Below are 16,273 nucleotides of genomic sequence, written 5' to 3' on the forward strand. Positions count from 1 at the left end.
TACTATTTGATAATTATATTTTCACTGAGTATCCAGACAATAGATCAGTGAATAATGAAATATATAATTACAAAATAAGTCAAGATTATAAAAGAATCAGAATGTTTTTTAGAGAATAATAGAGGGAATCTCCCCTGGAGGAGGGCATGGCAACTCACTTCAGTTTTCTTGCTTGGAGAATCCCATGGACAGAAGAGCCTGTTGGGCTACAGTCCATAGGGTTGCAAAAAGTCGAACACGACTGAGGTGACTTAGCACAGCAAGACATAGAGGGAAACTATTCAGCTATATAGTCAAGATGTACTTTAGGAAGTACCATTTAAGCTGGGTTTAAAATATGCGGAGAAAGAAAGAGCTCTCTGTATTGAAAGGAATGAAGGAAGAGTGATGATGTAACTAAGAGGTTGTTGGGTGACGGGGAGGTATGGCCTCCGGAGGGAGGTGGGAATAGTATGGTGCTGGAGAGAGAAGGAGGAGCAAGGTCTCAGTGGTCGTGATAGAAACTTATGTTATTGAAGCACATAGCAAAGCTTCGGAAGAGTTTCAAAGGCAGAGTGACACAATGACATTTACGTTTTCAAAATAAGTTAATTTGGGGACGTAAAAAATGGTAAGAAAATGTGGAGATGTGGAGAAGCATAGTTTTAGAGACCAGAACTTGTATTACCATTGAAATTAGCAGATGAACAGACCAAGCTAGGGCAGTGGTCATGCTAATGAAACAAGTGGACACACTGCCATTTTCAGGGATAGGCTGATATAGCTTGCCCGTGGATTGGGTGGGGGCTTTGGTGAAAGTGGGGTGTTAAGGGGCACTGCAAGATGCTCAAGACGAGCAGTTAGGAAAATGAGGGTGCCATTTGATAGAGTTTACTAATAGACACACACTCTGAAGTGGTGTGAATTATTTCCTGTCAGGTGTCTAACTTTGAGCAAGTTGCCTAAAACCGTGTGCTTCAGATTCTTCATCAGAACTTCAGGTTCTTCAGCAGAACTTGAAGAAAATAGTTGGAGGTGGCACTAGTGGTAAAGAACCCGCTTGCCACTGCAGGAGACAGGAGAGACACGGGCTTGACCCCTGAGTTGGGAAGCTCTCCTGGAGAAGGGTATGACAACTCATTCCATTATTCTTGCCTGGAGAACCCATGGACAGAGGAGCCTGGCGGGCTATGGTCCATAGGATCTCAAAGAAGCAGACATGACTGAGCGACTGACACTTGGCAGTAAGAACCCTACCTTGAGGGTTCTTACACCCCAGATATCAAGTTATTTGCCCAGTGTCTGAGCCCTTCTTGTAATTATACTAATTATCATTATACTTAACATTTGGGAAAGAAATTACTTTATTTGACTAATAATCATTTGGTTCACTTAATGTCACTAGAATCTATTGACTGGAAGTTTAATTTTTATGAATGTATTAGAAATTTTGGAAAATATAACATGTACAAATGTAGGACTTTTTAGGGCGTTTGAGAAAATAATTTCATTTCCTTTGCAGTTTTTTTCTGGCAATACTTAATCCCTCAAACAAAATTCTGAAAATTATTGCAAGAAAAAATACTGTGAAGAGTAAGGGAGTAAGAGATAGAGTTTTAGATGGAACACACTCTTATAAATGTTTTATTCATGTGATTTTAAATTTGTAAAAATGATTTTTTAGATAGATTCAGGTATTATGATAACATCGTATCATTAAATGGAAGATAAATACTAATTATGTTTTCATTTGATTTCTTAGCCTAGAGTGATTATAGGCTTTAAATCAAAATAATACAGAGTGAAGTAAGCCAGAAAGAAAAACACCAATACAGTATACTAACACATATATATGGAATTTAGGAAGATGGCAATGACGACCCTGTATGCAAGACAGGAAAAAAGACACAGATGTGTATAACGGACTTTTGGACTCAGAGGGAGAGGGAGAGGGTGGGACGATTTGGGAGAATGGGAATTCTAACATGTATACTGTCATGTAAGAATTGAATCGCCAGTCCATGTCTGACGTAGGGTGCAGCTTGCTTGGGGCAGGTGCATGGGGATGACCCAGAGAGATGTTGTGGGGAGGGAGGTGGGAGGGGGGTTCATGTTTGGGAACGCATGTAAGAATTTAAGATTTTAAAATTTAAAAAAATAAATAAATAAATAAATAAAAAATAAAAAAAAATAAAAATATTAGTAAGAATGATTAAAAAAAAATAAATCAAAATAATAGAAACAAAGTAGCATCATTCTTTTCTAGAGCAAGCTTTTGTTTGCTTATTAGTAACTTTATCTTTTTAAAAAAATATAATCATACTGAGTTCAGGAATGCTATTTATAGTTACGAATCATTATATAACAAGCTTGAGCACAGATAAATACAAACATGTAGGGCATAGATATCTGTTAAGTGGAGAACAACAATTTGGAATTCTTCACTTTTGTGAATTAATACTGAACTTCACGTATGATTCTCAAAATAGATTTATTGCCTCTCTTTCCATTTTCACTTGGCTAGAAGACTGATTGATACCGGCCTTTTTCATCTGTATGTTAGTCTCTCAGTCATGTCCAGCTCTTTGCAGCCCAGTTTACTGTAGCCTGCCAGGCTTCTCTGTCCATGTAATTCTCCAGGCAAGAATACTAGAGTGTGTTGCTATTTCCTTATCCAGGGTATCTTCCAGACCCGGGGATCAAACCCAGGTCTCCTGCATTGCAGGCAAATTCTTTACCATCTGATCCACCAGGGAAGCCCAGCCTTTTTCATACTTACCCATAAAAACTTTGAGAACATTTCCAGTGCTAAGAATTTAAGTTGATTGACCCTACTTAATCTCACTTTATTAATATTTTCATTAAATTAAATTCTGTTTTGTTCTTTCCTCATCAGTTCCATTCCTCCATTTTTCCAGTATTATGTTGGCAATGCTTCTATTAACATAAGCTGTAGCTGAAAAGAAGCTCAATGTTTGTTTAAAGCATTATCATTTACTTATATTTATGCTTAATGTGTGTATATTTCCATACTATATTATACAATATTAGTTTAATATATATAAATTATTTATATCTAAAACCATCAAACTTGTTTTCAAATAAGAGTAGAATTTGGAAAATATATGAATATAAACTCCTTTTATTCCATTCAATGTGGAATATATATATATATATAATTGGGAGTTTTAAAAGAAATTTTAAAAGGAAATAAATATTGAGGATGAGCATGGAACTATTAAGAAGATCTGAAAAATAAGTACACTTAATTTTTGTAGCCTTGCAGTTGAAACAATTAAGTGTTTTATCATTGAGTACTATTCTATGCATTTTATATATGTTCATCAATTTTGAATTATGTTATAAATATGATATGGCATCTGTTATTTCCTTTAATGTTTATGTGAGTGTAATCACTGTTTATTGTACTCTTTGCTCTGTGTATTGAATAGTGCATAATTATTTTTTAGACCTGTGTATGATAAGAAGAGATGTAGGTTCCAGGATGAGTATTCCTGATTCTTGGTTAATAGTTAATCCTCTAATAGTTAATTCAGCAAATACACCATAAATATAATTTATTTGTCTTTAGAGCATATTGGCATATTATGGTACCTACTCTTTTTTCTTTTAATCCAATTCATTTTTTTTAAGTGTATGTTAACACCTCTAATGAGGACTCATAGCCTCGGGTATATACTTATTCAACAGATAAATTATTAAAATATAAACCTGAGTTGGACACAGAAAGACATCTATGAAAATGTTCCAACTCAAAACATCATTTCAAGAATCTGTGTGTATAGAGTTAGAGGGAGATACATTAGTTATTTCATATCCTAATGTCATCATCAGTATTGTTGTTGACAACTTTCTACTCTTTTGCCTCATAGACTAGGACCTTTTATGCATTTTCTCTTTTTCCCTCACTTCATTCTCACACCAAAGCTAAGTTTTTATGGAGAAAGAAGCTATTTAGAATGTTAAAAGCAAACACTTCAGTAAATAACACAGCTAGGATTAGGCCACAGCCCTAATTTACTATAACGTTAGATAACTAAAGGTACGTTTAAGAGAAAATACAATATTAAGCAATAACTCTCAGGCCATGGTTACTATCTATAGTAGATTTATTTAAAATGGATTTGTTGAGCATTACTGGAGGGTACATCTGGGAAAAGGAACATCTAAGGAGAAAGATGTCAATAATTATAGTGCAGTATACTAGTTCTATGGTATGGCTGGTTTTGAGAACTGTGTGTTATGGTCCTGTATAGAATCTATCATTTTGGGAGGGTGGCTTCTGGGAAAAAGTATTATCAAATGTAAAGCCTGCAGAGAGAGTACAAGCAAAGGACAAGTTCATCATGGCAGCAAGAAATTTTATTTTAGCAAGTGGGTGGAGGATGTCATCTTTGGGAGCGAGAATTCACAGGAGGATGATACCCAAACAGATCATCAATTCCATTTTGAATATATTGATAAAAAGTTTTGGGAGGGGTATGCAGTGGCTATACTGAGAATTTGTACCACAGGAGAGAAATATGAGTTGCAAATTAAAGCTACAGATAAAATATTGATATGAGTATAATAAGATTGGTCTTAATTCTTCAACTTGCATTAAATTTGCTTTGAAATGCATTATTTAGCTTTAGAATGATACAAACATTCACACACGTAAATACATATAAGTTATAGCTTTTATTGTTTGGTTATATTTTTTCTCAAGATAATTTTTTTTCATTAGGTTATGAAGGTGAGAATTTGATGAAAATCTTAAAAGACATTGAAAACAGCACAGAAATCATGTTGGACAGGTGGAAGTTTGAAGTCATACCTAATGACAAAGATGAGAAGGGAGACCCAGTGCCTTACAGTATCATCAATAATTATTTTTCCATTGGCGTGGTAAGATTTTCCACTAAATGTTCTTTCTTTTAAACCAGTTCTGCATAATCACTGACATAAACTCTTATTTATAAAGATTTACTGCTTATAAGTAATTTATTTTAGCTTTGTGTCAGCAAAACACCTCTTCTAATGGGTAATAATAGTAAAACTTCTGAATTTATTTAAAATCAGAGAATCAGTGATAGATTTTTTATGTGAAAAACAAAGAAAAGAAGCTATATGTAATTGTTTGATCATTTTTTAGTAAAATTAAGCTTAGAATGGTTTATAAGGTTTGTAAAATGGTTTATACAGTTATAAGTTTCACATTACTAAAATTGTGACAAGAATGCATCAAATGTTATCTTATTTTGAAATCTATATTACAATATCACAATGTATTACTTTTCTACTTATAGACATTATTTTTTAAATTATGATTTAGTTTAAAGGCTAAGAAAAATGCTGTTAGTATTTTCAAGTGGTTAATCAGTCAAAAAACTAACTTTTGTCTTAATTTCTTAAAATTTGAGACTGAAATTAAAATATCATTTGGCAATTTAGTTATTGAAATTTCAATCCCTAAGGAATTAATAAATTTAACAGTGATTTTACATGTAATTATATAAATATATTACCCAGACTTATGAAGTCTTAAAATATATATCTATAGCATTACATTTTATTGGACATATTCACCCAATATTAATGTACATCATGTCTCATTTCTCTTATGGATGTGCATGTACACACACACACTCACACACACACAAACACAAATAGCAAACTATAGAAAGTATTGGTTGAGTCCATTAACTTAGGAGTCAAGCTACCTTGGTAAGAGTTCTTTAACAGTTTTTTTCTCTTCTTAGTTTTCAACATTACCTGTTTCATGATGGTTATTATTTTCTCCCTTATAGTTATAAATAATGTGATTATGCATGTAAAGAGCCTCATATAACGATGCATAATGAAGGCTAAGTATACAATTGTTACTATAGTATGATAATATTTATTTCAAGAAAAATGTAATGCGTTTGATCCATAAAAATCCCATTTATATGAATGTGAATAGCAATATTTTAACACAGCTTTACTGACCTAATTCACTCATTTTAAGTAAACCTTTTTATGATTTTAATAAGTCTGTCTCATTTTAAAATGTTTTTATCACCAAGGCAAGAAACCTCATGCCCACACGTAGTCAATTCTGAGTCCTTACCCTAGCTCCAAAAAACAACTAATCTTTCTATCTCTAAGATAGAAAGTTTATGGATAGTTCATATGAAAGAAATAATACAATATATAGTCTTTTGCATTTGGTTTCTGTCACTTCACATAATGTTTTGAGGTTCACTTATATGAACTACATGAAATACTGTATTCCTTTTATTGCTGAGTAGTAAGTATCCCATTGTATGGACATATAACATATTGTCTATCTCTTCACAATTTGATGTAGATTTAGATTGTTTCCAGTCTTTGGATATTATAAATAATGATACTCTTTTAAGTCCCTGTAATTAATTTTTTTTTAGTTTGGTTAGTATACTTTTTAACTCAAGGATTTCTATTTGATTACTTTTTTATATTTCTAGGCGTTTAATTGGCATTTTCTATTTGAACAGTCATTGTTATATTTTCATTTATTATTTAAGCATAGTTTACATTAGTTCTTTGATGTATTTATAATATATCATAGTTTGATATAATACATCAAAATACATATAATATTGTTTTGAAGTCTTTGTCTGCCAAGTCCAACATCTAGAATCCATCAGAGACATTGTTTGCTTTTTTCCAAAGTATGTGTTACACTTTCCCATTCCTCTGCCTGTTTGTGAACATTTGGTTGGAAACTAGAGATTATAACATATTGTCATAGCTGCGGATTTGCATTCTCCCACAGGGGTTATGGTTGTTCCTGTGTTTGTTTAGAGAGTACCCAGAACTAATTATATGGAGCTGTTCTCTCTTCTAGTGTATAGATATACTGATGCCTCTGAATTTTTGTTTTTCCTTTTACTTTTATATTAACACTGGCTTCTGGGGATTGTTCCTATGTCAGTATGATTGACCAAAGTTTGTGTTTAAACCCCTTGAGACAGTAGTTTTCATCCCTTTGCTGCTGTATCTATATGTTCATTGGGGAACACACACAAACTTCAGGCAGTTATTAATTCAGCTTTTAATATCTGTTGGCCCTTTTATGTCTTGTGCTCATGTACAAGGCCGCTCACTTAGCCAAGGATGTGTAGATAACTAGGGCCTGGGTTAGTCTGTCCTGAACACATATGCAACCCTCTTTAGTCTGTCCTGCACATATATACAACTATGCATATAGTGTTTCAGACAGCAAGGAATATGTGGGAACTTATCGAGGCCCATGGGGCTTCCCTGGTGGCTTAGATGGTAAAGAATCCGCCTTCAGTACAGGAGACCTGGGTTCAATCCCTGGATTGGGAAGATCCCCTGGAGAAGGGCATGGCAATCACTCCAGTGTTCTTGCCTGGAGAATTCCACAGACGGAGGAATGGCAGGCTACAGCCATAGGTTTGCACAGAGTTGGACTTGACTGAACCAACTAAGCAGCAGCAGCATTGAGGCCATTATGGCTGTATCATTCCCAAGATCTCCTATTAAAAATTTGGCTAGTTGCCTGGTTAGCTGCTTGCCTTAATCAGTTTTGCAAACTTAGGCAAGCTGCTACATTTGCCACTGAGATGACTATTATTTTAGATAACTCTCTGGGTAACGGAATTTCTCTAGCTTCCACTCCAAATCATGTTAGCTCCCCTGACAGTAAAGTTGCTTGCTTTCTTAGTGTGCCCAACCCTGCTAGAACTATAGCACTGATGGAACTGAAGTGTGAGGTAGCAGCTCAAGATTGAAACATCACAGATTGCCAGCATTCTTATCTTAGGTTCAGTAGTGGTTTTCTTTTTTTTTTGGTAAACAGTTGTCAATTTGTTATAGGCCTCTGATGAATTTTCAGTGGTCTTCAAGAGAAATTATTTCTGTTCCATCACAGGAGACATTTGGCAATGTTTGGACACACATTTGCTTGTCATGGGTGAGAGAATATTGCTCTTGCCAGCTAATGGGTAGAAGATAGGAATGCTGCTAAACATTCCCATTTTATAGAACAGCCCCCCAAATGCACAAGAAAGAACCACACAGTTCAACATGTCAATACAACTGAGGCTGAGAAACTTTAATATTAAGAAAAAAATATTAATTACAAAACACAAGATGTTGCAAAATGGAAAATAGCTAAAACCTAAAGAAATGAGAAGGAAAAGCTGTAATAGAAATGATAGGACATATAGCAAAGAATAATAAAATCTACTGCAAAACTGATGTTTTAAAAATATTGTAAAGAGAATTGCAAATAATATAGAATGATAAAGACCAAAAATTGCTCCATAAAGACAAAAAGTAATATCCTAACTGAAAATATATCAAGACTAAATAAGGGAGTGTAGCACAGTTACTGAATATAAAATAAATTTATTCAATAGTATTCCATTATATAAGCAATAATCAACACATTTACAAAAACAGCAAGCAAAAATGGGAAGTATCTACAAATTGATAAAGAATATACAAAACCTACAGATAGAAATGTTAAAACTCTCTACAAGACATAAAAATGAGAATAAATAGAGATAGTTTCTATTCTTAGATAAGATAGATTAATATAATATTGCACATTAATGTATACCTTTAACCTATAACTAATCAAAACTAGAGCTGGATTTGTATGAAAAATTTGAAAAACTTTTTCCAAAATATATGTAACAAAGTAGCTCATTACATCTTAATAAGAAGAAAGAATTTTGCCAAATTAGACATGCTTCAAATGAATTGGATAATTAAAATGGTGTAATGAATTAGTAGATGAAGAACTCAATGGAAAAGCAGAGAGACACATATAGAAACTTGACAGAATGGATGTAGCCTGAAATCTCATTGGAAAAATAATGGTGCTCAGTTGATATGTATTCAAATACTAGCTTCCTGGGGAGAGGAAATTTTGCTAGAACTCTGTCTCACATTACATAGGCAATCGCTAGAAATACTGAAGTACTAAAGTTGAAATGCAAGGTTTAGGGCCTAATAAAAGGATAAAATAATATGCAATGTCACTCATTTATGATTTTAAGGTAGCACAGAACTAAACAAGGCGGCTTTTGATTGTTTGCTTTAGAAGAGTGCTGTTCTATTTAACTTGTAGCCTCTTTCACTGAATATGACATGGGAAGGAGAGGTGTGAAAAGAGGGAAAGCATTCTTGCCTGAAATATTTGCCTCTGTCCCAGCAAGACGGAGGATCAACACTCAGTGTCAAATTAGACCAGTAGACCTTATAGAGTTCAAGTTCTGGCTTTCACTCAGTGAGTTCTATTTATCAACTTATGATCCTCTGCCCCGGAGAGTAAATCCACCAGACAACAAAAAGAACTGAATCATGCACCTCAAGTTATTGCTGAGTATGCAATAAACGGTTGAATTGGAGCAATGGAAGCATAAGGGGCACATTTCAATTTTTTTGCTATCACCAGCACGAGAAAGCTTAAGATGGCTCACAATTTGTACTTGAAATTATCTCTAGGAACCCTCCTACCTCCTAATTGTAAGATATTCTCAACACTTTACCGTCGATGTTGTTTTCATTATTTTGATGGTTGCCTTTCATATGCTGACTGTAAGTGCTTTACAGTTTACATGAAGCCTTGCTTCAAATTTTTAGAGAATCTGTGAGTTAGAAATATACAAATATAATCTTCATATACAGCATGATATAACCTTTGTATTAGAGTGGGTTTTGGCACAACCTCAAAAAATTAATGGCCTGACAACTGAAGATTAGTTCTTCCTCCACATGTTAAGACAGAGGAGTTGGCTTTTTCGGAGAGGCTCTATTCCAGTTGGTCATCAACCCAGGCTCCTTTCTGTCTTATGGCTCTACCATCCTCTAGATACAGAGTCCTCTCTATTCAACAACTGGGTGATAAAAGAGGGTGAAATATTGGCATTTGAGAGTGTGTTTTCTTTTTAAATGGACCAGGCCTGGAAGATGTTCAGCTTATAACCCATGAGCCGTATCCTAATCAATTAGTTACACCTAATTGTAAGGACGGGCTTCCCAGGTGGCAATAGTAGTAAAGAACTCACCTGCCTATGCAGGTTAGATGTAAGAAATGCATGTTTGATCCCTGGGTTGAAAAGATCCCCTGGAGGAGGGCACAGGAACCCACTCCAGAATTCTTGCCTGGAGAATCCCATGGAAAGAGGAGCCTGGTGGGCTATAGTCCATTGGTTCGCACAGGGTTGGATGTGAGTGAAGCAACTTAGCATGCACATGACTGTTCAGAAAGGAATTCTGTTTGCCCAAGATGAAAAGGGGGAATTGGTAAATAGCCAGTTTCTCCTAATTTTTTCTTTGTAATGCCTTTCACTTTTAGCCAGAACAGTGGAAATAATTCTGAAGTCACAGTTAACTCTGTAAATAGGTATTCATCTACAGTGGTGATCGTTAAATAAAAGATTCTTTATTAATTATTTTCTTGTGCTAGATGCTGTTTGAGGATTGGCAGTGAAAAGGAGAGAAGAAGTCTATGTAATCACTAAACGTACAATATTGTGAGGTGAGACAGAATTGTCATGAGAGACTTACCATCTGGGTTTTAGAAATACAGATGATGGAAATTAACAAGAAAAACTGATAGTTGCTACTTTTTAGTCTGATTTTGTACTTTAATGACTATAGATAATCTCTGAACTTACAGTTAGAAAATTTTTCATCCACCGGATAACATCAAATTCATATATGCCATTAGTTTCACGCTCATTGTTGATTCTTCATTCATCAGTATCTACATTCATCAAAAGTATCTTTTTTTTTTTTTTTTTTGGTCAGGCCCTGGAGTTGTAGAAATGAATAAAAGAGACAGATCACCTCATTATTAAAATCTGGATCTTAATAGTAGAAGTATTAAAAAATGCACAAATACAACTTTTGGGGGAAAACTGTGATATATACTGTGAAAGACAACAAAAGTTGCCAAGAGCTAGAATAAGGGACACATTTAGTTCTCATAGTCAAAGAAGGTCAGTATAAACTAGGTGCATTTAAGAGAGGATCTAAGGAATACATGTAAGTCAGGTGGACACCAAAGAGATGGAAAGTGCATACCAAGCAGGTATAACTATATGTGAAGAGCCTGAGGAGAGAAATGGCCTGGTGTGTTCTGACCTACAAGGTCAGTGTGCCTGGAACATAAAGAGAGAAGCTGGGAATGAATAACAAAAAAGACAATAGCAGAAATGGCTGCTTCTGTGTCTTAAAGATGCTTCGAAGCCAAGATATGGTCTTTGTTTTTTAAGAGAGGCCATTGAATGATTCAGTGAATACAATCAGGAAATGAATTAGTCCAATTTATGTATAGCAGAAGGTCTTTTACTAGAGGTGAAGTTAGACATTAATAGAAAGGTAAAACAAGTGTCATAAAAATGATCCATATAGCTTTGGATATTTCATTTTAACCTAAAATCTATAAAAATAATTGAATTGACCAATTTTTTCTTAAAGGCCCAGCTACTGTCATTTATTTGAATGTCGGTCATCAATGGGGGTTCTACAAAGTTTGCTTGTATAAATCACACTCCATAATAAACCATCTGTTATTTCCATTTTTAGATTCTTTTAAGTGGAACAAAAACTCAAGAGATACTTGTGAAGCAATCTGAGTATAAAATCCTTCTAGATTTTTACAATAGTTTCAAAAACCTTTTATAATGCTCTCTCTTACATATAATTCTATGGCAAAGAACATATAATTCTATAGCAGTTTCACAACTGCATTTATATCCAATCTTCCCAAATCATCTTTGTTTTCATATATAAAACAAAGGCTCTTTTTGTAATTATATTTTCCACTCTATAATAGGTAATTAAATTATATAATTATAATAAAGACTAAAATTGGCATAAACAGTGTTGGAAACCACACAAATGACTCTTGGTAAGTATAAACCTCAGAATGTGGAAACACTCGCAGAAAGAAATAGTTGAGAAGGGCTGGAATTATACTGAGTTACAGGCAGCTTCAGTATGTTCAGGGGACAATAGGAAAGATGTAAGTGGGCCTCCTCTGGGGCAAGGATGAGCGTGTCTCCTGGATCCCTGAGCAAATAGGACTCTGTTACCATAGCTAAGAGGGGGACTGCAGCCAGGTTACAGGGCAGCCTCAAGAGCCATAGTCTTGGGACTTCCCTGGTGGTCGACTGACTAAAGACTCCAAGCTCCTAGTGCAGTGGTCACAGGTTCGATCTCTGATCAGGGAGCTAGATCACATCTACTGCCCCTAAGAGTTCTCATGCTACAAGTTAAAGATTTCGTATGTTGCAACTAATACCCAGGACACCAAAATAAATAATAAATATATATATTTACCTAAATCTGTAGTCTGCATTTTAAAAAGCGATTTCTCCAGTCTCAATTAACCAGGCTGGAGAGAGAAACGCCTTGTCAGCCCAACTAGGGATCCCGAGGCTCTCTAGGCTCTTTTCTATAGATGGATGAACTCCTCACCTCCCCTTCCCTCTTGGAGAAGGTAGGGGAGAGGCACTTTTAGGATTGCTTTCTCTCATTCCCCAAAGCCTGGCTGGGTGCTGAGCGCCACCTGTGTGTTTTCCTTAGGGCAGAGTCCCCAAATGCTCACATTTAGAATCTGCCTCTAGTCGTGAAGTTAGCTTGCCATCTAGAGGTGCTCACCTGCTCTCGGCTTGCTTGCCCACGTGAGACGCACGCACGCACGCACACACGCGGCACACGCAGCGCACGTGCCTGTGCACGGAGCGCCAGCCAGGAGGTGGAGAGAGAAGAGGCCCGCAAACCTGTGCGGGCACCAGGGGGGTCAGTTGCCTGCTGAAATCATCAGTGTAGGCTTCAGAAGCAGCTCATGGGCCATGCTCCTGGAGGAATCTCTGCTTTGATCTGTAGGCTCCATCGCCCCTCACTGAGGTCCAAATGCCCTAGTGATTGTGGAGCCTTCTCTCTCCTACCTGCTCCCAGTCTCTGCCACCCACTCCCCACCAAACTGGTGCTGAGACCCTCGGTGCTCCATGTGAGTCGAGAAAGAAGTGGCCTCTGCGGCAGCATCCTGCGAGGCACAGGAAGCTGAACACGCCATCCCGATGCTGAGGGAAATCTGAGACTGAATGGAGCCTTTTTTGGCACTGAGCTGGGCCACGCTGGGGGAGGGGACATGCCAGTAAAGGAAAGGTGTTCCCAACCCCTTCAGTGGAGCTGTTCTTGGATGTTTTGCTGTGCTGGAACTTCTCCGCTGGACTTTGACTCGGCTAAGGTACTATCTATTCCTTAGTGATTGTCGAAAGCTGTATTTCTTGAGGTGGGGATGGGTGGAGGGTGACTGCAGAAAACGCCCCCTGCACTATCTTGCCCACTTCTCCGCCAAGATTTTTTTTTTTAAACAAAAGGAAATAAACACAGAGCATAATAAATCTGAAAATACAGCCACAGTTATGGAAAATATTTCAATGGTTATAAGAGCAAATCATGTGCATCTGTGCCAATAAACTTTACAATGTGGAAGAAATTGAGTATTGCCCATCTAAATGGAAAAAGTGAAATATGCTGAATGGCAGCGGTGCCCAACATTTTTTTGGCACCAGGGACCGGTTTCGTGGAAGACACTTTTTGGGGGGGTTGAGTGGGGGTGGTAGTTTCAGAGTGATTGAAGCACATTACATTTATTGTGTACTTTATTCCTGTTATTATTATCTCAGCTCCACCTTAGATTCTTACAGATTAGATTCAGGAAATTGGGAACCCCTGCTGAAGGGGTAGGAAATCTAAGGTAGTAGTTCTCAAACTTAAGTATGTATCAAAATCACCTGCAGGACTTTTTAAAATGCAGATTGTGACCCTCAAGCCCAGGCTTTTGGTAGCTCTGAAATGGAGTCCAAGAATTGACGATTCTAACATCTCCCAGGTGATCCCAGTATCTCTTGTCCATGGTCACACTTTGAGAAGCATTTCTCTAAGCATACAACCAAAGAGGAAGAAGTGAAAACATAGTAAAAGAGCTATTAAAAATGGTGTCATTTAAACAGTCTTTCATAGCACAGATAATTCTTATATTTTAAACACTGTTGCAGAGTATAAAGATAGAATGTTTTCCCTTTCATTTTGTATGGCTAGCAAATCTCAATATAAAAACCTCTCTAACACAACCCCCAAAAAGAACAAGTATATAAATACAACAGTTGCAAACAACAACATTAGCAAGTAAATTCAAGTACTGAAATTAAGGAATACAACCTATTGACAGAGTAGGGTTTATTTAAACAAAGACAAATGTGTTATTCGCATAATTATTTAAATAAAAAGCAGGCTTATGAGTTTTATAATTGAAAACCACTGAAAATGTGTAAACCATTTTCTACAAATTAACATGTAATATCATATTAATAGTGGCATACTAGAGGCATCCCAAATAAAATCAAAAATAATGCAGGGACTATATTTGTCATCACTGTAGTTAGTATTTCTTGAAAAATGAGATAATTTAATAATAAAAATTTAAATGTATAAATATAGACAAGAGACAAGCATAATGTTATTTGGAGATGATATGATGTCATATATAGTCAATATGCAGCAGCTAAAAATGAAACTAGTAAATCAACTTCAGTTGCCAAATACTAGGTAAATATATAGGAAAATGACCCTAAATCCTTCCTTTATAAAATTACCTATTAATATAAATATAAAAGTACAGGAGACAGGGACCAAGACCATCCCCATGGAAAAGAAATGCAAAAAAGCAAAATGGCTGTCTGGGGAGGCCTTACAAATAGCTGTGAAAAGAAGAGAAGCAAAAAGCAAAGGAGAAAAGGAAAGATATAAACATCTAAATGCAGAGTTCCAAAGAACAGCAAGAAGAGATAAGAAAGCCTTCCTCAGTGATCAATGCAAAGAAATAGAGGAAAACAACAGAATGGGAAAGACTAGAGAGCTCTTCAAGAAAATTTCATGCAGAGATGGGCTCAATAAAAGACAGAAATGGTATGGACCTAACAGAAGCAGAAGAATTAAGAAGAGGTGGCAAGAATACACAGAAGAACTGTACAAAAAAGATCTTCACGACCCAGATAATCACGATGGTGTGGGTGTGATCACTCACCTAGAGCCAGACATCTTGGAATGTGAAGTCAAGTGGGCCTTAGAAAGCATCACTACGAACAAAGCTAGTGGAGGTGATGGAATTCCAGTGGAGCTGTTTCAAATCCTGAAAGATGATGCTGTGAAAGTGCTGCACTCAATATGCCAGCACATTTGGAAAACTCAGCAGTGGCCTCAGGACTGGAAAAGGTCACTTTTCATTCCAATCTCAAAGAAAGGCAATGCCAAAGAATGCTCAAACTACCGCACGATTGCACTCATCTCACATGCTAGTAAAGTCATGCTCAAAATTCTCCAAGCCAGGCTTCAGCAATACGTGAACTGTGAATTCCTGACGTTCAATCTGGTTTTAGAAAAGGCAGAGGAACCAGAGATCAAATTGCCGACATCCGCTGGATCATGGAAAAAGCAACAGAGTTCCAGAAAAAACATCTATTTCTGCATTCTAGACTATGCCAAAGCCTTTGACTGTGTGGATCACAATAAACTGGAGAAAATTCTGAAAGAGATGGGAATACCAGACCACCTCACCTGCCTCTTGAGAAATCTGTATGCAGGCCAGGAAGCAACAGTTAGACCTGGACATGGAACAACAGACTGGTTCCAAATAGGAAAAGGAGTACGTCAAGGGTGTATATTGTCACCCTGCTTATTTAACTTATATGCAAAGTACATCATGAGAAACGCTGGGCTGGAAGAAGCACAAGCCGAAATCAAGATTGCCGGGAGAAATATCAATAACCTCAGATATGCAGATTACATCACCCTTATGGCAGAAAGTGAAGAGGAGCTAAAAAGCCTCTTGATTAAAGTGAAAGAGGAGAGTGAAAAAGTTGGCTTAAAGCTCAACATTTAGAGAATGAAGATCATGGCGTCTGGTCCCATCACTTCATGGGAAATAGATGGGGAAGCAGTGGAAACAGTGGCTGGACTTAATTTTTCTGTGCTTCAAAATCACTGCAGATGTTGACTGCAGCCATGAAATTAAGGCACTTACTCCTTGGTAGGAAAATTATGACCAACCTAGACAGCATATTCAAAAGCAGAGACATTACTTTGCCAACAAAGGTGTGTCTAGTCAAGGCTATTGTTTTTCCAGTGGTCATGTATGGATGTGAGAGTTGGACTGTGAAGAAAGCTGAGTGCTGAAGAATTGATGCTTTTGAACTGTGGTGTTGGAGAAGACTGTTGA

General features: G+C 36.4%; 1 protein-coding gene across 8 annotated transcripts in view; it reads left to right on the forward strand.

The window, feature by feature from the left end:
• The window catches only part of DGKB (diacylglycerol kinase beta), an 876,578-nt gene that overhangs the window by 373,641 nt on the left and 486,664 nt on the right, over positions 1-16,273 (forward strand). For all 8 annotated transcript variants that reach the window (XM_018047359.1, XM_005678984.3, XM_005678985.3 and 5 more), the window contains one exon: positions 4,727-4,887. In XM_018047359.1, coding sequence (XP_017902848.1) covers positions 4,727-4,887 — 161 coding nt within the window. The remainder of the gene's footprint in view (positions 1-4,726; positions 4,888-16,273) is intronic.

The sequence above is a fragment of the Capra hircus genome, chromosome 4 (assembly GCF_001704415.2).
Source record: "Capra hircus breed San Clemente chromosome 4, ASM170441v1, whole genome shotgun sequence".
NCBI lineage: Eukaryota > Metazoa > Chordata > Mammalia > Artiodactyla > Bovidae > Capra > Capra hircus.